Source organism: Ovis aries, chromosome 15, assembly GCF_016772045.2.
Source record: "Ovis aries strain OAR_USU_Benz2616 breed Rambouillet chromosome 15, ARS-UI_Ramb_v3.0, whole genome shotgun sequence".
Lineage (NCBI taxonomy): Eukaryota > Metazoa > Chordata > Mammalia > Artiodactyla > Bovidae > Ovis > Ovis aries.
The window spans coordinates 7,572,220-7,599,714 of record NC_056068.1 but is presented as its reverse complement, the minus strand read 5'-3'; the positions used below and the strand labels follow the sequence as shown (position 1 = coordinate 7,599,714).

The following is a 27,495-nucleotide window of genomic DNA, read 5'->3' as shown; positions in this document are numbered from 1 at the left end:
ATCTATTTCCCATGAAATGATGGGACCGGATGATCCCATTTTCAGAAAATGATCTTCATTTTCTGAATGTTGAGCTTTAAGCCAACTTTTTCACTCTCCTCTTTCACTTTCATCAAGAGGCTTTTTATCTCCTCTTCACTTTCTGCTATAAGGGTGGTGTCATCTGCATATCTGAGATTATTGATATTTTTCCCTGCAATCTTGATTCCAGCTTGTGTTTCTTCCAGTCCAGCATTTCTCATGATGTATGTACTCTGCACAGAAGTTAAATAAGCAGGGTGACAATAAACAGCCTTGACGTACTCTTTTTCCTATTTGGAACCATAAGTAGGTCTATTTTTAGTTTTTATTTTTCCTTTAAAAAAACCCTCCATATTGTTTTACACAGTGATTACACCAATTTACATCCCCACCAACAATGTATGAGGGTTCCCTTACATTCACACTCTCTCCAGCCTTTATTATTTGTAGATATTTTGATGATGGTCTTCTGACCAATGTGAGGTGGTACTTTTTTGTGGCTTTTACTGCATTTCTCTAACAATTAGTGATGTTGAGCATCCTTTTATGTGCCTGTTGGCCATTGGTGGAGAAATATCTATTTAGGTCTTCTGTCCTCTTTTTGATTCAATTTTTTAATATTGAGTTATATAAACTGCTTGTATAATTTGGATATTAAGCCCTTGTCAGAAGACAAAAACTCTAATTTGAAAAAAACGCAAATGTTCATAGCAGCATTATTTACAATATCCAAGACATGGATGCAACCTAAATGTCCTTCAACAGATGAATGGATAAGGAAGATGTGATACACACACACACACACACACACACACACACACACACACACACGCATATACTTTCACAGAGTGGCATACTACTCAGTCATAAAAAGAATGAAATATTGTCATTTGTAGCAACATGGATGGACCTAGAGAATATTATACTAAGTGAAGTAAGTCAGAGGAAGACAATATATGATATCACTTATATGTGGAATCTAAAAAATAATATAAATGAATCTAAATATACAACCGACACAAATTATAGACACAGGAAACAAATTTATGGTTACAAAAAGGAGGGAGGGATAAATTAGGAGTATGAGATTAACAGACACAAACTACTGTACATAAAATAAATAAGTAACAAGGATTTACTGTATAGCACAGGGAACTATATTCAATATCTTATAATAACCTATAATGGAAAATACTCTAAAAAATACATATAATTGAATCACTTTGCTATGTCACCTGACACTAACACAATACTCTGAATCAACGACACTTCAATAAAAAAGACGATGGCATTATACACAGATTTCACGGGAAGGGCCATATACACAGTTCCCATGCTTTGATAGAACTTTAGTGAAGATTTGGAAGGCCATGGGAAGTAGTACACGCAGCAGGCATCTCACTTTCACCTTCCCTTTTCACCTCACTTCTCTTACGACCTTCTCTTCATCCTAAACCACACAAATTCTCCTCTTTGCCTTTGATGGATAAAATTAACAAATATCTTTCATAACCCAGCATGTTCCTGGGGTCACAGGCTCGATCCCAAACAGCTTATCAAAGCACTTATAAAAATCAATATGAATAGGACATTCTCCTCTAAAGGAAAAAACCAAAACTCCCAAATCTTCAACTAAAGAATATTTTCAGTCATTTAGAAAAAATTTTTGCCATGTAAAATATATATCATTCCTTTCAGATCATGTTCCCATGGGAAACATGGCTTGAAAACATAAGTATATACAATGACTATTTAATAACTATTATGTTAAGTAAATACCTCTATTAGCTATGACTGTGTAAATTAATTTCAATTCCAAGATATCTGCATTGATTTTTCAATGGTTCCTACAAAGAAATAATGAAACACTAAAAGAAATAAGAATAGCTTTTGCATTAAAGTTAAACCCTTAGTCTGCCAATGATAGAGTTTGCATTAAATGATGTTAAGAATAAAGGCTATTTTAAGCTACCACTCAGAAATCTTTGCATGCCCGCCATTGTGCTGTATGCTTTAGATCCACATTTCATTTACCTTCATAATAACTCTCACTATGTGGTCATAGTAGAAATGAAAATAGAGATGTGAAAAGCAGTGTAGGTGCCTGAGGTCCAGCAGCTGTTAGTGAAGAAACTGAAATCAAACTCTACTGTTCTGATGCTATACTCTTACTTCTACCTGCAAGGTATGGGGAACACAGAGGCAAAAAGTAAATGTGACAAGTGGTCCTTTGCTGATGAAATCCCTATCGTAACTGGAAGAATAAAATGAAAATTCTCTGAGAGAAACTCCCTTAATTAAGGTCACACAGAATTTTACAAAAAATTAAAACTCATTGAGAAACCATATCCATAATCAAGGATATATATTTAACCACCACACCAGAAGAGCACAACTATATGATGAGTTATGGGGCTCTGAAATTACTGAACACAAATATTTTCAATAGATATTTTATAATTATTTAAGATATACGATAAGTAATGAAAACACCAGAAATGGAAATGCTAGTAAAAAGAAATAGGTAAGTTTATAAATGAACCATGTAGAATGTTAAAAAAAAATACCATCACTAAAATGAAAGAATGGTGAACTGGAAGACAGAACTGATGAAATTACACAGAATATAGCACAGAAAGATGATGAAGCTGGAAAAGTGAGATACGGAAGACACACGCACTGCTGCTGCTGCTGCTCAGTCGCTTCGGCTGCGTCCGACTCTGTGCAACCCCATAGACGGCAGCCCACTAGGCTCCCCTGTCCCTGGGATTCTCCAGGCAAGTATACTGGAGTGGGTTTCCATTTCCTTCTCCAAAGCATGAAAGTGAAAAGTGAAAGTGAGGTCGCTCAGTCGTGTCCGACTCTTAGCGACCTCATAGACTGCAGCCTACCAGGCTCCTCCATTCATGGGATTTTCCAGGTAAGAGTACTGGAGCGGGGTGCCATTGCCTTATGTCTAAGAGGTAGTCTGGAGGGAGAAAGAGACAATGAAAAGGAAGGAAATATTTGAAGAATACTGGGATGGTTTCAACGCTTCTGATAGTTATAGAAGACATAAATTCCCAGATTTAGAAGTTACAATGATTTCCAGTAGAACAAATAAAACTAAATTTAAAACTAGTTATGTTAGAGGGAAATTGGAGAACCAAGTATAAAAACCATTGTCTACAAATTCAGAGAAATTATTACCTCACAGGAACAACTATTAGATACATGGGAGAATTCTCAGAAAAAAATATACACGCAAAAAGAGCAGACTAACATTAGTTAGGGGTGGTATGGATACAGATTCAGTTATGTCTGACTTTTTGTGACTCTATTATTGAGTATAGCCTGCCAGGCTCCTCTGTCCATGGAATTCTCTAGGCAAGAATACTGGAGTGGGTTGCCATTTCCTTTCCATTAGTAAGGAGCAGAGGGAAAAAAAATCAACCCTCAGTTTTATAACCAGCAAAATTATTAATTAAAAGTGCAATAGAGATATTTTCTGAAATATAAAGAGTGAATGAGTATCACAAATTCTTACAGGAGGAACTTATAAAGTTTATTTCAAAAATAAACTGGATGACTTTGTGAATTAGAAAAAAAACCCAAGCAAATAGGTAAATATGTAGGTAATCTACTAGACTGAATAAAATAATACTGAGTATTATTTCTAGATCATGTTTGAAAATGAGTGCTGTTTACTTTGCTGGGCCTTCCTTTCTGCTATTTGTCTTACTTATGGCAAAATATTTTATACTGAGTGGAGATATAAAATCTCACAAGATAATGCTGGACCTGCTAAGTACAAGTAAGTGAAGAATAGTATGTAGGATACTGAAATGGAAATGTTATGACAGCCAGAATGCTTTCTGAGAATCAAATGGGGAAATAGAGGGTAAAGATCAGTAGACAAGTAATGGTGCAAATCCTTTGACATTATGAGGATTATAATAAGCATCACTGTTGTTGTTCAGGCGCTAAGTTGTATCTGACTCTTTGTGACCCCATGAACTGCAGCAGTCTAGGCTTCCCTGCTCACTATCTCCCAAAGTTTGCTCAAACTCATGTTCATTGAATCAGTGATGCCATCCAACCATCTTATCTTCTGTCACCACCTTCTCCTCCTGCCCTCAATCTTTCCCAACATTAGGGTCTTTCCCAATGCATTGGCTCTTTGCATCAGGCAGCCAAAGTACTGGAGTTTCAGCTTTAGCAACAGTCCTTCCAGTGAATATTCAGGGTTGATTTCCTTTAGGATGGACTGGTTTGATATCCTTGCAGTCCAAGGGACTCTCAAGAGTCTTCTCTAGCACTACAGTTCAAAAGCATCAATTCTTTGGCACTCAGCCTTCTTTATGGTCGAACTCTCACATCCGTACTTGATGCTGTAGTTTGGGTCAATTTACCAGCAACTATCCCTACAGTAGATTATGTCTACATACATGCAGTTACTTTGGATTAGCAAAAGGATGATGTTTCTGGGATCAGTCCACTGGGACTATGCTCTCAGAACCCCTTAGAGCACTGACTTAGCTTGTTTTTCCTCCTTTAGGATCTAATTCTACTTCCCATATCAAAATACTTTAAAAATGCTAGAGAATAGTAAGTATAAGATTTAAATAGGTACTTGCCAAACAAGTATATTAGAGTTGAGTTTTTAAAAGAGTAAATGTCTCCATCTTTCAAACAAACCAGACTGCAAATAGAAGGGAATCCTTGTACACTTCAACCCTAAATTTTTACTGTGTCTAGGGAATAGGAGATACTGATAAACACAGCTTAACTGTCCAGGCTGGCAGCCACAAAAGCAGTCCTTCCAAACTCCCATAAAACTTGAAGCAAAGAAGTGAGAATGAATACTCTAAGGAATATCCTTACCAAGTATGTACGGGATGAAGTTTAGGGTGAACAATAAGGCAGCAACCAAAATACATTATTTAGCTGCAGGCTTCAATACACCAACGTGGGGAAGCAGTGTGAGTACTGTCTCTGCAGGGGTTGGTGATGCAAAGACTAGGGTTGGGTAGAAAAGGAGGTGCTCATCAGAGGAAGACCACGAAAGTTCTAAAAAGGTAGGTGGCAGGCATCACCCACAGCAACTCCTGCATTAAAGAGGATAGATTTCATTTTTTAAATAGCAGTCGAAAGCATAGAGGAGGCATCTGAACTTCCAGAAAAGGTACTTTTCAGCGTCCCAAAGTCAAGAATTTTGGAATTCTTCGGAAAAGAAATTGAGGCTCTGTTGTCTTCAACTGTAGAAGGAGGAAAAAAACAAGACACTTTACCAGGCAATCTTGCAGCTCGGAAAGCTGCAGCTCTTTGCCAAGAGAATGAAGCCAATCTAGGTGTAGGAGGAGGTAAGAGAGAAACTGCTTTCAAATATGACCTTTTAAAATTTGAGGATAAGCCTCTCTACCAACAAAACAAAACAAAAACAAACCTATAACAATAGTCTCCAGCTTTAAAAAATCAGCAATATAATCATGCATTTAATCATTCTTTTATGTAGAAAGCTACTTATTTTTGAAAGAGCTAATTATGTTTATAATAGTTTAACATTTTTACAATAAATACAAAACACAGAGCTATATTCGTTTCAGAAAAAAAAATTTATGAGTTGTTACACAAAATGTTTTCTGAAGGAAATAAGTTAGAAGTAGAACACTTAAACTAGAAGATATATTACCGTCCTTCAGAGTATAACTATCTTTCCTACTCAGTATTGTACAGCAATGAACAAAATGCAAAAGTTCACTGTGACCTAGTGAAGGTAAGGGAAGTGAGTCATCAAAAACAAGAATCATATGCAACTCAGAGGCCAAGTAACTCAAACATAATTCTCATAACCAGACCATAGCTGCTGAAGCAAACCTGCAAATCTATGTCACAGCATGTAAGAAACACTAATATTTCTGCCCTTTGATACTCTATCATAAGATTTTGCTTTCCCTGAGGCCAAATTGATATATTTGTTTTAGACGTATCACAGAATGATTTATTATTTGTGTATATTGTGAAATGATCGTGGCAATAAAGTCTAGTTAACATCCATCTCATACATAGCTACTAATCATTTTATTCTTGTGATAAGAATTTAAAAACCTACCCACTTAACATCTTTAACATATACAATACAGTATACCATACAATATATATTATTAGCCATAGTCACCAAGTTGTACATTACATTGTTGGTTAATCGCTAAGTTGTATCCGACTCTTTTGTGACCCCCAAGAACCGTAGCTCACCAGGCTTCTGTCCATGAGATTTCCCAGGCGAGAACATTTGAGTGGGTTGCCATTTACTTCTCCAGGGATCTTCCTGACCCAGGGACTGAACCAGCATCTCATGCATTGGAAGGTGGATTCTTTACCACTGAGCCACAAGGAAAGCCCTGACTTATTTAATTTCATAACTGAAACTCTGTACCTTTTGGCCATTTTCACACATTTCACCATCCCCATTGCCTGCCACCGGAAACCAACAATTTGAGCTCATTTTTTATGGTCCACATATAAGTGAGATAATACAGTATTTATCTTTCTCTGATTTATTTCACTTAGAATAATGCCCTTAAGGTCCAACCAATCCATGTTGCCAAAAATGACATTTTTTATTGCTGAATAATATTTCAATGTGTGTGTACTACATACATATATATATATATAATATACCTCATATTTTCTTTATCTACTCACCCATCAATAGACACTTGAGCTGTTTCCATGTCATAGCTATTGTAAATAATGTTGCATTGAAAAGGTTAACTTCTAAATGGGAGAAAATATTTGCAAATCATATATCTAATTGAAAAATAGGTAAAGGATCTAAATAGGCATTTTTCCAAAGAAGACATAGAGATGGCCAAGAACAGGTGCTCAATATCACTAATATCAGGGTAGTGCAAATTAAAACCACACTGAGACATTACCTCACACCCGTCACGATGCCTATCATCAAAAAGACAAGAAATAATAAGTTTTGATGAGGATGTGGAGAAAAGGGAACTCTCATGCACTGTTGGCAGGAATTTAAATTGGAAAAACAGCATGAAGTTTTCAAATAAACTAAAAATAGAACTACCACATGATCCAGTAATGTCATTTCTAGGTATTTATCTGATGAAAAAAAAAAACAACTAGAAAATACATGTTCATTGCAGCATTGTTTACAATAGTCAATGTTCTCTTCTATTTCATCTATTGTTATTCAAATGACTCTATATTAGCATTTGGTCCTATCACTTCATGGCAAATAGATGGGGAAACAATGAAAACAGTGACAGACTTTATTTTCTTGGGCTCCAAAATCACTACAAATGGTGACTGCAGCCATGAGATTAAAAGATGCTTGGTCCTTGGAAGAAAAGCTATGACAAACCTAGACAGCATAAAAAGCAGAGACATTACTTTTCTGACAAATGTCCGTCTTGTTAAGGCTATGGTTTTTCCAGTAGTTATGTACTAGAACTGGACAATAAAAAAGGCTGAGTGCTGAAGAATTGATGCTTTTGAACCGTGGTGTTGGAGAAGACTCTTGAGAGTCCCTTGGACTGCAAGGAGATCCAACCAGTCCATCCTAAAAGAAATCAGCCCTGAATATTCATTGGAAGGACTGATGCTGAAGCTGAAACTCCAACACTTTGGCCACCTATTGCAAAGAGCTGACTCATTTGAAAAGACCCTGATGCTGGGAAAGATTGAAGGTAGGAAGAGAAGGGTACAACAGAGGATGAGATGGTTGGATGGCATCACTGACTCAATGGACATGAGTTTGAGCAAGCTCCGGGAGATGGTGAAGGACAGAGAAGCCTGGCGTGCTGCAGTCCATGGGGTCACAAAGAGCTGGACACAACTAAGCGACTGAACAACAAGTACATTAGGAATGCCAAACCTCAGAAAAGTGACAAACAGGAAGAAGAAAAGAAGGAAGGATGCATGGAAAGAAGGGAGGGAGAGAACACAGGGTCTATTTTCAGTAGTGTCAAGGCAATTATTACTTCAGTGAAGCTCTTCTAATTATTGAAGAATTTAACTTTGAGCAATTCTCATCATCATGAAAAAGGAGTTCTCATTCTCCAAAGACAACAAGTACATCCTCCCTTACTCCAGAATTTTAACACAGGGCTAGCAATTAGAATCTGATCCAGTGAATTTACTACCCTCTTCCCGGTTTCCAGGAGTTGGATTACTGACTCCCAGACCCTTGCCACTGACTCTCCCAGGAAGAACAACATCAGGACAGACATAAAGGAGTGTGCTGCCAGCTTCTTTCTAATAAACCTCTGTGAAGAACCACTTATGAAATAATTAAATGGTATTTCCCAGTTTGTGATGATGACCACAGGATTTAAAGAGTATTTGATGGGAAGAAAAGAGGCAAAGAATTTTGATATATAACTAAGTTCCAGGGGTTAGAACTCCTGTTTTTAAGTGTTAGATACCATTGTGAATAAACCTTTTAAGCATCAAAATTTTAAAAGTACAATTCAGAGGGCCAAGAAAAGCCAATAATTTGGGAAAAGTGTAATTTAGGGAGACTTATTCTACCAGGTATTGAAATACAGTTTGAGAGCTATACCACTTTAGAGTGTATGGTAGTGGTTCAGGTATAAACAATGGAACAGATCAGAGAAACCAGGAAGAGAAGTAAATACATATGGAAATTTGATATACATCAGGTATAGCACTACAAGTTCCAGTGGAATTTGTAACTGGAATTTGTAATAATATAAATATTATAAAATATTTATATTTTAGTAAGGAAATAAAAAGAAATAAGTATCATTAATATATAATTTGATAGTAGTACATATGTATAATTTACTTGTGAATAGATCTGAGGCAGTGTGGAGGCTCAGAACATTTTTACTTCTATAGGACTGCAGTATCAAAAAATACTGAAAACCATTTATCGGTAAATGTGCTCTGGCAACTGGTTATCCATATAGAAAACAAAGTTTCATTCTTGTCTCCCTACATTAAAAAAAAAAAAAACTTTATGGAAATTAAGGACTTGAATATAAAAATAAACTTTTAAGATTTTAGATGATTTTCAGTAAATTATCTATACAATTTCAGGGCTAAGAAACATAAAGGGAGAATACTGACACATGTGATCATATAAAAATTAGAAAAAAGATATTATAAACAAAGTAAAAAGTCAAGACATAGATTGTATATAGCTAATAAAGAATTAAGAGAGTACAGAGGTAAGTTGTATCAATCAGTAACAAAAAAGACAATACTGTTGAAAAATGGCCAATAACTATGGATAGCTAAATCACAGAACAGGAAGTACAAGCGGCCAATAAATATAGCAATATTTGTTCTCACCATAATCTAGGACACACAAATTAAAACAAAATTAGATATCAATTTTACGACCATCAAATTAGAAGAATTTAAAAGGTTGAAAGTACAGGTAAGGGTACATAACATCATAACAACAAGAGCTCTCAAACATTGGTAGAAGCAAAGTCTCTGGAGGGTAATTTGGTGATTAGGTAACAGTAAATTTAAAGGTACACAATATCTCAGTGAACCAGAAATTGATTAGCGCTCTAGATATACAGCCTAGAGAACTTCTCAATCAATACGCACAAGTCACAGGTACAAGGATGTTTGGTGCTGCTGACCCTGCTCTGATGCTGCTTTACGCTCTGTCCCTAGACTCGAACCCTCCCCCTGCATCCTGGTTCCGAGTCTTCTCTGAAGTTCTCTTCTCCTCATCACTCTGTTTCTTACTGAGCATCTATCTTGTTGCTGGTTGGAACCCCCAAATCTCTCTTCTGAACAAACTCAAGTTTCTCAGTGGCTAGGTGTCTCATCATTTTTACGCTGGTCCATCGTAAATCACTTTTCCATTATAACAGTTAAGACCAGTAAAATAAATTCAGTCATGGAATGGAAGACTGCTTAAAGGGCTAGCACCCTTCCTCAAAATGAAAAATACTACATGAAACCACATCCCCTTTGCCTCCTCCAAACACTCTTTCTTGTGTTCTAGTAATGACTACATTGGACCTTATATTCAAGAATGCATGCAAGTACGTTGTGTGCTAAGTCAAGTCCAACTCTTTGCAGCACCATAGACTGTAGCCTGCCAGGCTCCTCTGTCCATGCGACCTTTCAGGCAAGAATACCAGCGTGATATCTCATTGTAGTTTTGATTTGCATTTCTCTAATAATGAGTTGAGGTTTGACAGAAAACAGCAAAATTCTGTAAAGCAATTACCCTTCAATAAAAAATAAATAACTTAAAAAAAAAAAAAAGAATACCAGAGTGGGTTGCCATTTCCTTCTCCAGGGGATCTTCCTGACTCATGGATCAAACCACTGTCTCCTACGTTTCCTGCACTGGCAGGCAGATTCTGACTTTAAAATAATCGTCACAAATATTTAGTGAGCGCTTCCTAAACAAGTACTTTGGTGCTGAAACACTAAAATGAAATTCCTGTTGGTAAACAATTCAAACTTGGATTAGGAGAAATCGTTGAATGGGATACACGTAAATAGTTATAAAACAAGGAAGGAAGTACAAAGAAGAATGTAAATACAAGAAACTGTGGGAGGAGAAAGAGAAAGTGAATTTTCAGTCCCTAATGGGACTGGGATGAGGGGGCACTGCTGGGTCTCATTACTCGCACTTGGGTCAGTTCAGTCTCCCATTGGAAGGGCAGGAATGCAGAAGAAAGCAGTGCAAGGTCCAATTCAGGCTGACTCAAGGATGCTCAGCCTCTGCAGACATGAAAAGCACTACGTTAAACGGTCCCCACCCCTACCTCTGCAGTGACTAAGGAGACGAGACGATTTCACAAAAAATATGATGCTTGAACTTCATGTGAAGGAAATACAACAATTCACAGGGAGTGGAAGAACAGCGCAGGCAAAAGTAAAAAGTGCAAAGACAGGTGAGTGTTGGTGACTGGAGGGTAGGGCTCCCCCAGGACTGGTGGGAGAAGGGCTTAGGGAAAGAGAGGGCGATTACTCAGTGAGGAAAGGGCTGGGGTACTGCACTTAGAAATGTGGGCTCTACTCCATGGATGGTCCACAGTTGGTCAGAAAGATCACTGGTTCCACTGCATACAGAACAGAGTTCAACCTCCAGAACCCAGCTGGCCCAAGGTAACTTTCCAGCTTCATTTCTTGTTGTTCCCACTAAACAACTGACTTTCCAGAAAAATCATCACTGCAATGCATCACGTTTTTCACTGTAAATACTTTTCTCCTTTTCCATTAATAACGTTTGTATTCATTCTTTGAAAGCCTCCTCTCGGAAGCTTTTGCCAGCTCCCTCAGATAGAATTAATTCATTCCTTTGTCTTATCTGCATAATAATGTTTGGCACCACTCTTAAATCACTCACTCTTCTGTTTGACAATTATTTATTAGGGATTAGACTGTACATGTTCACAGACTGTAGAGACAGAACTAAGCAGGGGGCTTAACACAGTGAACAGTCAAAAAATGGTCTCATACACTCCTTCTCAGAAGGTAACAGATACCATTTATGGTATATGAACTGTGGCCAGTGGCTTATTAGATATGTATTCAATAAATTATGAATTTTTAAAGCTCATTGTGGAAAAATTAGAACTACTACATCAAATTCAGGATTTTAGAGATATTACTGCTTAGGAAATGACTAAAATGAAAATATTAATCAGAGTAAAGGGTTCAGGAGTGAAGCCCCTCTCTGAGATTCCCATTAATGAACCCTGCTTAATACACTGCATAGCATTTATCATCACCTGATACACATACATATATATATATATATGTATGTATATGTGTTGCTCTCCTCTGCCTAGAGTGTAAGCTCCATGAAGGCTGAGATTTGGTCCATTTTTCTCACTGTAGAACTCCCAGAACTTAAAATAGTACCTGGTAAGTATAAGGGCTCAATATTCAGTTATTTAAAGAGAATGAGGAAGGGTCATCGAAAGGGAGGGTTTGATGGAGGCAGGAAGAGATGGAGATTAATGTACTTATCCAATTCACAGAATCAGTATTTGAGCTGGAAGAGACTTCACTGCTCTCATTTTGTAGACAGAGACTGGTGCCCAGAAAGGGCTGGTCATGTACTCAAGGCCACATGATGGGGGGGTGGGGGTGGGAAGCAGAGCCTATACTTCAACCCGTGTCACTTAATGAGAGGCTGGTGAACTTCCCATGCTGTGCTCAGTCACATCCAGCTGTTTGTGACCCCATGCACTGTAGCCTGCCAGGCTCCTCTGTCCATGGAATTTTCCAGGCAAGCATACTGGGGCAGGTTGCCATTTGCTACTCCAGGGGATCTTCTTGACCCAGGGATCTAACCCGTGTCTCTTGCATCTCCTGCACTGGCAGGTGGAGTCTTTACAGCTGTGCCACCTGGAAAGCCCGGCCTTCCCACAATATCTACTTACAAGCAATATAGACAAATTGAAGTTCACTACGTATCTATGACAAACTTCAACCTGCTGGAAATCCACAGTGTTAATAAAATGGTATCGACTGCTTCATCCAGACACCAATAATCAAGATAGAAATAAGAAAACTAAGATTTTCTGACCCACAGTTTTATAATCCAAATATCAGACAGAATTTAGTTAATATAAATATCAGACAGTTATTGATGAGAACATCACCATTACCTCCAAGAACCATGCCAGCCTGACAGCACTTTCTAAGGCGACATGCTGGGCAGTTTTTTCTGCGGATTTTATCAACAATGCAATCGTTTCTTCCAGCACATAAGTAGTTATGCTGTCCTAAAAAACAAACAAAAAATAGGGAACAATTACTTAAAATATCTAAAGACGGCTGGAAAGCTTATGCAGTGACAACTAAAAAGAGGAGAGGTGCACATTAGCAAGAGCATGACTGTCTCAGCCTGCCTCTTGCTTGGCCTACCTGAATGCTTGTAATGCTCTAACCTTGTTCAATAAACCTGCGTCTTCAGGAGCCTAAATGAGGGGAACGCATCTTAGAAACTAATTCCAGAACTCCTTTAAACATCTTTTGTAAAATATTCCTGTGCATCTTATTAATGGTGTCAGCATCAGAGTGTCTTTAGATCACCGTTATTTCAAGATTAGGTACATGTTGCTGATAAGCATTAGTGTGTTAAGATAGTAAAGTTCTAGTAAAACCTTTTCTTTTTAACATATAAACCTTCAAGAGAGCAGATATAGAGAAAGAAGTCTCTGTGATAGACTTTTTAATAAAACCTATGTGCTTAATTCTTTTGGAGACTCTTGGAGCAAATTCACTCTGAAAGCATCTCATGCACTTGAATAGCATGTAAAACCTATAACTGATTGTACTGGCTTTGCTGTCTGGTTTATCTTGGCTAAAATTAGAAAACAGGATGGAGAGAAATAATGATAAGGGGAGAACAATTTAAAACAATGAGAAAAACTCAATGAAGGACAGGAGAGAAGAATTACGGAAGAAATAAAGATAAAACATGACCCTGTGCTCATTTTGATGGGTTTTTGTATAAGTGGTTACTTATACCCTTCAAAAAGTCTGGGAAAAAAGTTTAATATTCAACAATGATGATGATTTAAACCAAAATATGTTATATTTAATAAGGTATGGAGCAATCTAATTTATTTAAGTTAAATAAACATGAAAAAAAATTGTCAGCTTAGACATATAAATATTAATTACCTAGAAAATTGACTGTTTTGGCACTTCTTATTTTCCACTGAATTCCTATGAAATAGACTGTGAGACTTGTAACATCATCAGAGTGCTTAAAAATGATTTTAAAAGTTGTAATTTTCAATTTTAAAATACCATGGAATTTTCCTATACTATTTTATACTGTTGTTTACTTCCTAAGTCATATCTGACTCTTTTGTGACCCCAAGGACTGCAGCCCAGCAGGCTCCTCTGCCCATGGGATTCTCCAGGCAAGAATACTGGAGGGGGTTGCCATTCCCTTTTCCAGGGATCTTCCTGACCCAGGGAGTGAACCCACTTCTCCTGCTTGGCAGGTAGATTCTTTACCACTGAAGCGCCTGAGAAGCCCAGTATTCTGTATTCAGTCCAGTTCAGTTCAGTCGCTCAGTCGTGTCTGACTCTTTGAGACCCCATAGTTGACATTAAAATCACATCCATTCTTTTAACCAAAGTTTGTAGTAAAGGAACACAGAGGTCCCTTAAACGTGTGTTTAACTGAGCAAGAAAAGGCTACGCTGTAACGACAAATGGCACAAAGGCCACATCTTACGAGAAAGCTAATAACAAAATGATTCTTGACCTGGGATGTTTTAGAAAATCAGATAGTCTTTGCTCCAAATGGATTCCTCTACAAACTTCTATTCATGCATTCTCACATACTGGGCTTCCCTGGTGGCTCAGATGATAAAGAATCCCCCTGCAATGCAGGAGACCTGGGTTCGATCCCTGGGTCAGGAAGATCCCCTGGAGAAAGGAATGGCTACCCACCCCATTATTCTGGCCTAGAGAATTGCATGGACAGAGGAGGCTGGTGCGTTACAGTGCATGGGGTTGCAAAAGTCAGACATCACTTAGTGACTAAACCACCACCATCACTCACACACTAGTGCTCATTCTCTTGCCCCTCTCCAAAGAGCAGTTATGAAGCTCCAGAACTATGCCCACTAGACTAGTGGAATGCACTGCATGCTACTTTCTAACTGGACTCTGATTTAATTTATATATATATATATATAAAATTTTTTTTCCAGGTTGTGAATGACTGTGAGAGTAAAACTGTTTGTGCTGTGCTCTGCTTAGTCACTCAGTTGCGTTCAGCTCTTTGTGACCCCATGGAATATAGCCCGCCAGGCTTCTCTGTCCATGAGGATTATCCAGGCAAGAATACTGGAGGGGGTTGCCATATCCTCCCCCAGAGGATCTTCCTGACCCAGAGACTGAATCTAGGTCTCCCACATCGCAGGCTGATTCTTTACTGTTTGAGCCACCAGAGAAGCCCAAAAGTGTATGTAAGTTTATCTATTTATCTATGATAACTTATCTTGACTCTGCACTGATTTCTTATGAGAGAACAGAAAGCAAGATTTTTCCATCCTCTCTAGAGAACACACTTAAATGGTGCTCAGAGATGTAACTGCTGTTTAAGGGCAGGCTGTTCTTCTCTATCCTCCTCTGTTAAAAACATCCAGGAAAAAAGCCTGAACCATCTGCAGCTGGAATGCTTCTAAGCTATCTTCTGTTTTTAAATGATTTACAATAGCACCTCCTTCTTTAGTGTCTCAGAGAAGTCCCCATTAGAGGGTGCTCACTGCATGTTGCTAAAACCATTCCTTTCTACCTGCTTTCAAACCTTCCCCATCAGTTCCTCCTAAAATCTTCAGTTGCTCCCCTTTCAAGGATGTCTTCCTTTCTCCTCAAGCTTTTCCATTTCAAAAATTCCAGAATCAAGAAAAAAAAAAAAAAAGGAACTGTGTGTCTCACTCTTAATTCTCCTTGACTTCATCCCTTTCTTTATCCTCTTAAGTTGGTGAAAAAGTCATCTGCACTTGCAGCCTTTAATCAGCTTCCTTTACTCTTCAGTTCAGTACAGTTCAGTCGCTCAGTCGTGTCTGACTCTTTGCGACCCCATGGACTGCAGCACACCAGGCCTCCCTGTCCATCACTAACTGGCGGAGTTTGCTCAAACTCATGTCCATGCCATCCAACCATCTCAACCTTTACTCCTCAGCTTATTGAAACTGGGCTTATATGCCCACTCTGCTTATAAAGACACCAACGATGTCTTCATTTTTAAATGCAGTGACTCTGTCTTGACTTTCTGTACAATCTGCCATGGGTAGTTCTCTCTCCACCGGCCCCCCTGACCCTGCTTTTTTTATTTGAAGCACATCTCTTCTAACTCTTCATCTTCTTTCCAACAGTTCCTTTTAAGTTCCCACTGTCCATACTTTTGGAGAAGGCAATGGCACCCCACTCCAGTACTCTTGCCTAAAAAATCCCATGGATGGAGGAGCCTGGTAGGCTACAGTCCACGGGGTCATGAAGAGTCGGGCACGACTGAATGACTTGACTTTGACTTTTCACTTTCATGCATTGGAGAAGGAAATAGCAACCCACTCCAGTGTTCTTGCTTAGAGAATCCCAGGGATGGGGAAGCCTGGTGGGCTGCCGTCTATGGGGTTGCACAGAGTCGGACACGACTGAAGTGACTTAGCAGCAGCAGCAGTCCATACTTTCGCCTTTGTCTTACATGTTGTATGCTGTGTGCTCAGTCGTGGCCGACTCTGCGATCGCATGGACTGCACATGGACTATGTGCTGGCCACTGTTACAAGCTATTGCATGTATTAGCTCACTTAACCATCGTAGCAATCTTGGAGGCATTATCGATCCCATTTTATAGAGTTAACTGAGGCACAAGGAAGTTAAGTAACATGTTTAATGTCACACAGGCAGAAATTTTAGCTTAATTCATCCAAAAGGCTGTATAGGAAATTAAGGCTATGAACTTTGGAGCAATACTGCATCAGTTCACATTTCAGCCCCACTACCTGCTAGCTGGTGACCTATGGCAAGTAAAAGGAGGACACTGTTAGTATTTTGGGTCACATTTAAGAACCAAACAAGCTCACATAAGAGCTTGGAATAGTTTATCATATAGCAAGTACTTGGGGAATGTCTACTACAGCTATGATTTACTGACACATCCCTAAATCCCAAATACAGATAGATCTGTTTTAGAGGTGACCAAAGAAATGTAAAACTGGCCAATTTATTCACTTTTAAAGTCAACAGAAAGACCCTCTCAAATATGCATAAAATCAGGAAATAAGGCCCCGATACACCACTCTTCCAAAAGGGATTCCAAAATGCCTAATTTAACTAACAGCAGGTAAGTTACAACAGAGGATGCATGAGGGAGGAGGTCTGGTGTGAAGGACAGCAAGTACTAAACACATTGAAAGATATATTTAAGTAAAAAATATAAATTATAGTTACCAAATAGAATGCAATTCTTATAACTCTTGGGGGAAAAGCAGCTGAGCATTTTAAAATTTGATGTTTGATGGGAAGGAGAATCTCTGGTAATTAAGACTACTGCCATGAAGTCACTACTGTGAGGAAATGGCATGCCTCATATCATTACAGATTTCCATAAAGAATGGAATGGCTTAAAGATATCTGGAAGCTCGGTGAATTCTACGCTATGGTCATCTTCAACACTAATATTGGGCTGTCAAAACTGCAAAGCAGATATAGCATCATGCAAGTTAAATATAGGACATATATAGTTAGAGGTTAATCTAAGATCTCTAAGAGATCTTTTGACCTAAGAAATGTTGCAGCCAGTCAATTCCAACTAGAGGTGACTATGATAATTTGCCATGGGGCCCAGACCTGACTCTGTATCACAACCCTTGCCCAGGACTCAGAGCCACCAAAAAAAGGCAAGAATGCAGAAAGGACAACTCCATTATATGTATTAATCCATCAATACCAGGCTGTATGTGTAGATGAGGAAAATTCACACCTAAAAGCACTAGCTGTTACAGCATTATCTGGGAAGTCTGCAAAAGATTAAATTGTGATGGCAGCAAATTCAGCATGATGTCTGCTGCCACCACTTTTCTTCAGACAAACTTATATCCTCGATTCAAAAGCACATTCATGTCCAGATCCAGCTGCTGATTTCTCATAAATCATAGACTGATGGTTCAAATTGCATACTGCTAATTATTAAACATTGTTATTACATAACAAGTCTATAAAAAGTCTCTTTATTAAATCACCCTGCATTCTACCTTCTAACTCCCTTCTGTCTACCCACTCTTTCATAACCAGGAATTACAAGACATTCAGGAGTATTCATAAGCTATCAATTCAGTTCAGTCACTCAGTTATGTCCGACTCTTTAAGAACCCATGGACTGCAGCACACCAGGCCTCCTTGTCCATTATCGACACCTGGAGCTTGCTCAAGCTCATGTCCATTGAGTTGGTGATGCCATCCAACCAATTCATCCTCTGTCATCCCCTTCTCCCCCTGCCTTCAATCTTTCCCAGCATCAGGGTCTTTTAATGAGTCATCTCTTCACATCAGGTGGCCAGGTATTGGAGTTTGAGCTTCAACATCAGTCCTTCCAATGAACATTCAGGGCTGATTGCCTTTAAAATGGACTGGTTGGATCTCCTTGCTGTCCAAGGGACTCTCAAGAGTCTTCTCCAACACCACAGTTCAAAAGCATCAACTCTTTGGTGCTCAGATATCTTTATAGTCTAACTCTCACATCCATACATGACTGCTGGAAAAACCATAGCCTTGACTAGATGGACCTTTGTTGGCAAAGTAAGGTCTCTGCTTTTTAACATGCTATCTAGGTTGGTCATAACTTTTCTTCCAAGGAGTAAGTGTCTTTGAATTTCATGGCTACAGCCATCATCTGCAGTGATTTTGGAGCCCCCAAAAATAAAGTCTGTCATTGTTTCCACTGTTTCCCCATCTATTTGCCATGAAAAGACCAGATGCCATGATCTTAATTTTCTGAATATTGAGCTTTAAGTTGGCTTTTTCACTCTCCTCTTTCACGTTCATCAAGAGGCTCTTTAGTTCTTCTTTGTTTTCTGCCATAAGGGTGGTGTCATCTGCATATCTGAGGTTATTGATATTTCTCCCAGCAATCTTGATTCCAGCTTGTGCTTCATCCAGACTTGTGTTTCTCGTGCTATACTCTGCATATAAGTTAAATAAGCAGGGTGACAATATACAGCCTTGACATACTCCTTTTCCTACTTGGAATCAGTCTGTTGTTCCATGTCCAATTCTAACCGTTGCTTCTTGACCTGCATACAGGTTTCTCAAGAGGTAGGTCAGGTGGTCTGATATTCCCATCTCTTGAAGAATTTTCCAGTTTATTGTGATCCACACAGTCAAAGTCTTTGGCATAGTCAATAAAGCAGAAATAGATATTTTTTCTGGAACTCTCTTGCTTTTTCTATGATATAGTGGAGGTTGACAATTTAATCTCTAGTTCCTGTACCTTTTCTAAAACCAGCTTGAACATATGGCAGTTCATGGTTCATGTATTGTTGAATCCTGGCTTGGAGAATTTGAGTATTACTTTACTAGTGTGGGAGATGAGTGCAATTGTGCAGTAGTTTGAGCATTCTTTGGCATTGCCTCTCTTTGGGATTGGAATGAAAACTGACCTTTTCCAGTCCTGTGGCCACTGCTGAGTTTTCCAAATTTGCTGGCATATTGAGTGCAGCACTTTCACAGCATCTTCTTTTAGGATTTGAAATAGCTCTACTGGAATTCCATCACCTCCACTAGTTTTGTTCATAGTGATGTTTCCTAAGACCCACTTGACTTCACATTCCAGGATGTCTGGCTCTAGGTGAGTGATCACACCATTGTGATTATCTGGGTCATAAAGATCTTTATTGTATAGTTCTTCTGTGTATTCTTGCCACCTCTTCTTAATATCTTCTTCTTCTGTTAGGTCCATACCATTTCTGTCCTTTCTTGTGCCCATCTTTGCATGAAATGTAAAGATGGTATCTCTAATTTTCTTGAAGAGATCTCTAGCCTTTCCCATTCTATTGTTTTCCTCTATTTCTTTTCATTGATTGCTGAGGAAGGCTTTCTTATCTTTCCTTGCTATCCTTTGGAACTCTGCATTCAAATGGGTCTATCTTTCCTTTTAGCCTTTGCTTTTCGCTTCTCTTCTTTTGGCAGCTATTTGTAAGGCCTGTTTTGCTTTTGCGTTTCTTTTCCATGGGGATGGTCTTGCTCCCTGTCTCCTGTACAATGTCATGAACCTCCATCCATAGTTCATCAGGCACTCTGTCTATCAGATCTAGTTCCTTAAATCTATTTCTCACTTCCACTGTATAATCGTAAGGAATTTGATTGAGGTCATACCTGAATGGTCTAGTGGTTTTCCCGACTTTCATCAATTTATAAGCTATCAGTTCAGTACAGTTCAGTTCCTCAGTTGTGTCTGACTCTTTGCGTCCCCAAGAATCACAGCACACCAGGCCTCCCTGTCCATCACCAACTCCCAGAGTTCACTCAAACTCATATCCATTGAGTCAGTGATGCCATCCAGCCGTCTAGTCCTCTGTCGTCCCCCTCTCATATGCCACCACAAACAAGCTAAGTGACATGTGATCAACAATAGGAGAGTTTACCCAAGTAGTAGGAGATACCATCTCCATCTCCACTTTCACATATGCATCATTGACCCCTCTTGAAACCTGAGGAGCTATTACCTGAAGTCTACAATAGAGAATCTTGCTTTCTTTCTCCTTGGAAAATCTCTTACCTCCTTTATGGTGGGAAAAGCAAAAGACGAGTGCTAACTACCAAGATTTCTTCTAAATTTCATTCTCTCTTTTATTTTCTTTATGCTCCAGTTGTACTGACATCATTGTCTTTTCCTAAATTCTTGAAATATTAGTTTAGGAAACACGTCTCTATGACTCTCCTCCCTTTTGAAATTTATCTGCTTGGCAAAATCTTGCTCATCTTTCAAGTCTGGTCTTACCTGACTGATGATAGAAAGATCTGGCCATTTCTTCTTTGTGCAATTGCATATTCAAGGCATTCCTCTTGTAAATGATATGTGCCTGTTTCTCCCTACATTTTGTGAGAGTAGAAACTAGGTCTTTAGAGTCCTGTGTCTAATAAGAGTTTGATAAATATTGTTGGAAACATGCATATCTAATTACATGCACTGTTTTACTATCATAATATACTCAACAATAATAGGTTTATAATAATGTTTTACTTAATGTTATATAAAAATCACTTGCTCCAGATTTTTACTTACCACCTTTCAATATTTACTATTACAGAATGCCTTTTATTTCAGTAAATTCCTTGCCTTTTTATACTTAGTAAACTATGAGGCACATGCAGCACCTTCACCAAGCTTATTTTTAACAGATATCTTTGGAAAACCAGAGAATTTTTATTATTTTAGAAAAATTTATGTTTAATGACATATAAAAAAGGGACTATTGAATGATTATATTTATATATTATTTCTAGTTGGTCTCTATATTTACCATTTTAATATAACTCCAAGTACTACTATTATTAAAAAATCACATTCTGTGAATATAAAAGTACTATTAAAATATGACCATTTTACTTGCCTAATGGCATACAAAAATTTGATACCTGAAAAATAAAAGTCCTTTTCTTTTAAAATTTCTCTTAATATAGGCTTAAAATTCCATTTTAATTGAATCTCTTTATTATAAGCTAGAAAGAGATTTACCTTTAAAATAAGAAATCTGTATTATTTGTGTTGCCTCTCAGAGCACAAGTGAGCACATTTCACTTTGGTTTAAGTCAAGTCACAATTTTTCATGTCTTTTTATGATAAGAAGGGGGAAATATGTAGCAAAATGATAAGAGAAATGAGTATATGTTCAACAGATAAAGGACCAAAGGGAAAAAAATGTACAATATAACCTACAAAAATTTAGGCTTGAGGTAACATGAGCTGGTGCTTATGAGGACACTCTTTCCACCATAAACACACAAATGTTGGGTAAATTATGACAGAAGCATGTTGATAAATTATAGTCAAGGAAGGAAGGAGGAGAGAAGGAAGGAGAAAGAGAGGAAGAGATGGAAAAAAGAAACAGAGAAACAAAAGAGAAAATCGCATGTCAGAAAAAAAGAAAGATATGAAAGCCAGAGGGATAAATCTAAGTGAACTTTGCAGTAGTCCAAAAATAGTTGCAGATACAGATAAGGGGCCCAGGAGCTGAAAGCTAGCATTTTAAGCTCATGAAAGTTTGCAGTACGTGACATTAGGCCATCTGGAAGACAGGGACAGGAACTGAAGTCTCTGTAAGATGGAGATGCTCAAAAGGCTGCCTTATTCATGAAAATAATACCAAGAATATAATACCAAGAATATACCTTTTAAGCCAGAAATGTGTCCAAAACTTTGACTTGGGAGAGGAATTATTCATGACTAAAAATAAAACAAATAAACAAAAATCTTGGCCTTTTTCAGAGGTGATTTTCACTACCATGTTATATAAACCTGCACCACAGAACAAATACTCTAGGACCAGTGAAATTCCCAGGGTCCTGGGAGAGGTAAATGAAAAAACCTATATTGGTAAGGATCAGTTCAGTCGCTCAGTCCTGTCCAACTCTTTGCGACCCCATGAATCGCAGCACGCCAGGCCTCCCTGTCCATCACCAACTCCCAGAGTTCACTCAGACTCACGTCCATTGAGTCAGTGATGCCATCCAGCCATCTCATCCTCGGTCGTCCCCTTCTCCTCCTGCCCCCAATCCCTCCCAGCATCAGAGTCTTTTCCAATGAGTCAACTCTTCGCATGAGGTGGCCAAAGTACTGGAGTTTCAGCTTTAGCATCATTCCTTCCAAAGAAATCCCAGGGCTGATCTCCTTCAGAATGGACTGGTTGGATCTCCTTGTACTCCAAGGGACTCTGAAGAGTCTTCTCCAACACCACAGTTCAAAAGGATAGGTATACATATACACAAAAAATCTATATAAGAATTTTTATAGAAACTGTTCATAAATAGACCAAAATTGAAAGCAATTGAAATGATCATCTATAGCATAATTTATAAACAAACTGTACTTTATTCATTTAATGCATCATACCGTAATGAGAATGAATGTCTAGCCAATGTAAAAATGTGAATGGACTCTGTAAGTATAATGTTATGGGAAAGAAGCAGACACAGGAAAACACTGTATAATTTCAGGCATAAAAATTTACAAAAGAGTTAAAACCATCTATGATGTTAGAAGTTGGGATGATAGCTACTTTTAAGGAGTGACTGGACGGGATGCAAGGGGATTTTTAGAAAGCGAATGATTTAAAATATTTTTTGAGGGTGATGGTAACAAAGTTTCTGTGGTTTGCTGTCCATGGGGTCGCAAAGATTCGGACCTGACTGAGTGACTGACAACAATTCATTAACACTTACATCTTTAACTAAAGCATTTTTTCTGAAGATATTTATGTCAATAAAAACCTTCCTCTTTCTTTGTAAAAATGTCCACCTATGAGGACAGCGTGGAAGGCAGTGTGATCCAACAGAGGGAGTCTGTGTAGGGCTGATCACCAGAAATCCAGAGCTGAGGAGTCCAGAAAAGAACAGAAACATCACCTGCATTACAGGACACAACTGGGGCTTCCCAGCAGCATATCCCCCAGAGTCCCACCAAAGTATCCTGCCAGAGAAACAGTCAACTATGATCTTCCAGCAAACACAGAGAAGTCTAGGGATAGTCACGTGTGTACATGCCACGTACATCTGTTCCTCTCCCTCCAACCCCTCTTCCCATACCTTAGCCCTGAAAAGGTCAAACGTAGCTCTAATGGTTCTTCGGAGAGTGAGCAGGGTAAGAAGGAGGTGACCTCGTTCTTTCTTCCCTGCAGGCTTCAGGCCCCAAGCAGTGCTGAGCAGGGGCAGAGGAGAGACCCTAACTTAGATGAGAGTTTGCAGTTTTTACTGTATTGCTGGCCAGTACATTTTGGTTCTGAAATAACATTGCTCTTCTGATTAAAAACTGTAGGATTGGACTAAGATTTCATGCAAACTATGGAAGAATAAATTCATGCTGATAGTGGCATTTTGAAGAAAAAAATAGTGTGCATGGGTGTGAGTATAAAACAATTAGGGAGTTATTTATTTAAACCTTGCTAGAAAAATAAGTGTAAACTAGTGATTCTCAACTAGAGGCAATTTTGCCTCTTTTCCCCACCTCCACTCTGGGACATTACACAGTGCCTGGGGACACTGCTGTTTTACACAAATAATGGGTTAGGTGCTGAGGAGAAACTGGGGTGTGGCTAAAGATCCTACAATGCACAGGACATTCCCCACAATAAAGAATTAACTGGCCCAAAACGGAAATAGTGCCACACTTGAGGAAACCTTGGTGCTAACTCATGATCGCCCCATTTTTTCAGAGGGATGTATTTTCTAGGTCTGTCCACTGAAAATGCCCAGAAGCAAAGATAACAACAGCAGCAATAAATGCTAGGATGCAGACTGATTGCCAAGTCTAATATTTTCATCTGAAAGCAATCAGAGCTCTGTGGAGAAATGGCTGATGCAGCACTGGGATGCAAAATGCATAAGTCGGGCCTGGGATGTTCTATTGTGACCACGTTTCATGTTACTGAGAGTTAATGAAGTGTGTTCAAGTCATCCTGACCAAAGATAAGACAATTTCTACATCAAAAATAATTTAGTTTAAGTGATTAAAACACTAGCCTGCCTGCTAAGCTGCCTCATTTGTGATCACTCTTTGCGACCCCATGGACTGTAGCCCACCAGGCTCCTCTGTCCATGGGATTCTCCAGGTAAGAATACTGGAGTGGGTTGCCATGCCTCCTACAGGGGATCTTCCCAACCCAGGGATTGAACCCCCGTCTCTTACCTTGCAGGCAGATTCTTTAATGCTGAGTCACTGGGAAAACCCCATTAAAGCACAGTGACTAGATAAAAAGCCATGAACACAAAATGAACTTAATGTAAACTACTGGAGGTTGCCAGGGTATAAACTTATTACTTTGAAAATTGATTAATTAAAAAGAAGTGACTGAGCAACAAATAGGTCTAAATTGCCTTTTGGAAGAGAGAATGAACTCTAAAAAATATTTTAAAAATATTTATGCTGATAAAATCAGAAGGAATAACAGAAGTAGAATATCACCCTTTCGCAATCTCTAAAGAAATGACCACCACCTGTGAAGGAGGAAAAGACTATTAAAAAACTCCTTTTTCCACTTACGTATCTGTGTGATGCTGCATTTTCTTCATATGCTTCAAGCAAAACAACATATTGCAACAGATTAAATGCAGACAAAGTTATGAGACACAGCTGCATTCAATTAAGGCAGACATTAAAATGACTTAAAAATTTAAAACAATGTCACTGTTGCCATTAAATTTTTCTGGATTGGAAAATTAACATCTCATGGGTTTGCTGCTTTTTAAGTGAGTTAATAAAATGTTTTTAAAATTATCAGTTTTGATTCTAATATAACAAATATTGATAGATATAAGCCACACAAACAAAAATTCTTTGGACTCTCCATAATTTTAAGCATGTAACAAGATCAGGAGACCAGAGTATTTAATAACTACTTTTTTTTGTATATGATTCTTGTTAAAATATTTAACCTGAATCTAATCACATAGAAAAAAAAAATTAGACAAATCCAGACTGAGAATTTCTACAACAGCTTGCCTGGACTCCTTAAAAATGTCAATGTGATTAAAGACAGGAAAAAAAACCTGGATGATCCTTTTAGATGAAAAACTATAGAAACTTTTTACCCAAATGAAATACATAGTTCTTGATTGGACCTTGCGTGGAAAAAAAATTTTTATATGGGACATTTTGGGAACAACTGGGAAAATTTGAATAATGGCTATATACCAGATAAAATCATTATATCAATGTTAAATTTTGGGGTGTGATAAAAATATTGTGATTACTTTGTAATTGTTCTTAGGAACATATTTGAAATCTTGAGAGGTAAAGTACATGTCTGCAACTTAATTTCAAATAGTTGAGTACAGATATTCATTTACCAGTATTCTTCTGAATTTTTTTAGAAGCACAGTATTCTGCAGACACATATAGAATGAGATAAAAGTTTGAACCAGTTTTTCATATTAGCCAAACTGGGCTGGTTGTATAAAACCAGAGTGAAGAGAGTGGGAAAGAGTAAATTTCTGGCAGAGTATGAGAAAGAGCTGGACAATAACAGAAGTTTTAAAGTATCTTAAGGTAAGATCTCAGGATTTTTGGTTAAAGTGAAGAAAAAAGGTGTTGAGGGAAGAAGGAAGGAGATAAAATTTTATAGACTCACATCATGGGTGAGTATATTACGAACTTAACTGGTTTATTTCATGTAATCCTTATAAACAAAAATACATGTCGTGTTGTTGTTCAACTGGTGAGTTGTGTCCAACTTTTTGCAACCCCATAGACTGCAGCAAGCCAGGCTTCCCTATCCTTCACAATCTCCTTCAGTTTGCTCAAGTTCATGTCCACTGAGTCAGTGATGCTATCCAACCATCTCATCCTCTGCCACTCACTTCTCCTCCGGCCCTCAGTCTTTCCCAGCATCAGGGTCTTTCCAATGAGCTGGCTCTTCACATCACATAGACAAAGTACTGGAGCTTCAGCATCAGTCCTTCCAACGAATATTCAGGGGTGATTTCCTTTAGGATTGACTGGTTTGATTTCCTTGCAGTCCAAAGAGATCTCAAAAAGGCTTCTCCAGCACCACAATTTGAAAGCAACAATTGTTCAGTGCTCAGCCTTCTATATGATCCAATTCTCACATCAGTACATGACTACTAGGAAAAACACAGCTTTGACTATATGAACCTTTCTCACAAAATGATGTCTGCTTTTTAATATGTTATCTACGTTTGTCATAGCTTTTCTTCCAAGGAGCAAACATCTTTTAATATCATGGCTGCAGTCACCGTTGGAAGTGATTTTGGAGCCCAGGAAAATAGAGTCTGTCATTTCTTTCACTTTTTACTCTTCCATTTCCAGTGAAGTGATGGAACTGGATGCCATGATCTTAGTTTTTTGAATGCTGAGTTTCAAGCCAGGTTTTCATTGCTTGTCACCTCTTTCACCCTCATCAAGAGGCTCTTTATTTCCTCTTCACTTTCTACCATTAGAGCAGTATCATCTGCATATCTGAAGTTGTTGATATTTTCCCCAGCAATCTTGATTCCAGCTTTTGATTCATCTAGCCTGGTATATAATATGATGTACTCTGTATAGAACTTAAATAAGCAGGGTGACAACATACAGCCTTATCATACTCCTTTCCCAATCTGGAACCAGCCTGTGTATGGTTTTAACTGTTGCTTCTTGACCTGCACACAGGTTTCTTAGGAGACAGGCAAGGTGGTCTGGTATTCCCATGTCTTTAAGAATTTTCCACAGTTTGTTGTGACCCGCACAGTCAAAGGCTTTAGCGTAGTCAATGAAGCAGGATCATTTCTCTATGATCCAGCAAATGCTGGCAATTTGATCTCTGGTTCCTCAGCCTTTTCTAAATACAGCTTCTATAGCTGGAAATTCTCAGTTCACATACTGTTGTATCCTAGCTCAAAGAACTTTGAGTATAAATTTGCTAGCATGTGAAAGTGAGTGCAACTGTATATTAGTTTGAACATTCTTTGGCACTGATTTCTTTGGGATTGGTATGAAAACTGATTATTCCAGTTCTCTGGCCACTGCTGAGTTTTCTAAATTTGCTGATACATTGAGTGCAGCACTTTAACAGCACCATCTTTTAGGATTTGAAATAGCTTAGCTGGAATTCCATCACCTTGACTAGCTTTGTTCATAGTAGTGCTTCCTAAGGCCCACTTGACATTGGATTCCAGGATGCCTGCCTCTAGGTGAGTGATCACATCATCATGATTATCTCGGTCATTAAGACCTTTTCTATACAGTTCTCTGTATTCTTGTCACTTTTTCTTAAAA

The 27,495-nt window shown here is 38.3% G+C and overlaps 1 protein-coding gene across 4 annotated transcripts in view; it reads right to left on the bottom strand.

The window, feature by feature from the left end:
* Nucleotides 1-27,495, bottom strand: part of PGR (progesterone receptor) — a 125,144-nt gene that overhangs the window by 54,582 nt on the left and 43,067 nt on the right. For all 4 annotated transcript variants that reach the window (XM_015100878.4, XM_027979146.3, XM_060399666.1 and 1 more), the window contains exon 3: nt 12,645-12,761. In XM_015100878.4, the coding sequence (XP_014956364.2) occupies nt 12,645-12,761 (117 nt within the window). The remainder of the gene's footprint in view (nt 1-12,644; nt 12,762-27,495) is intronic.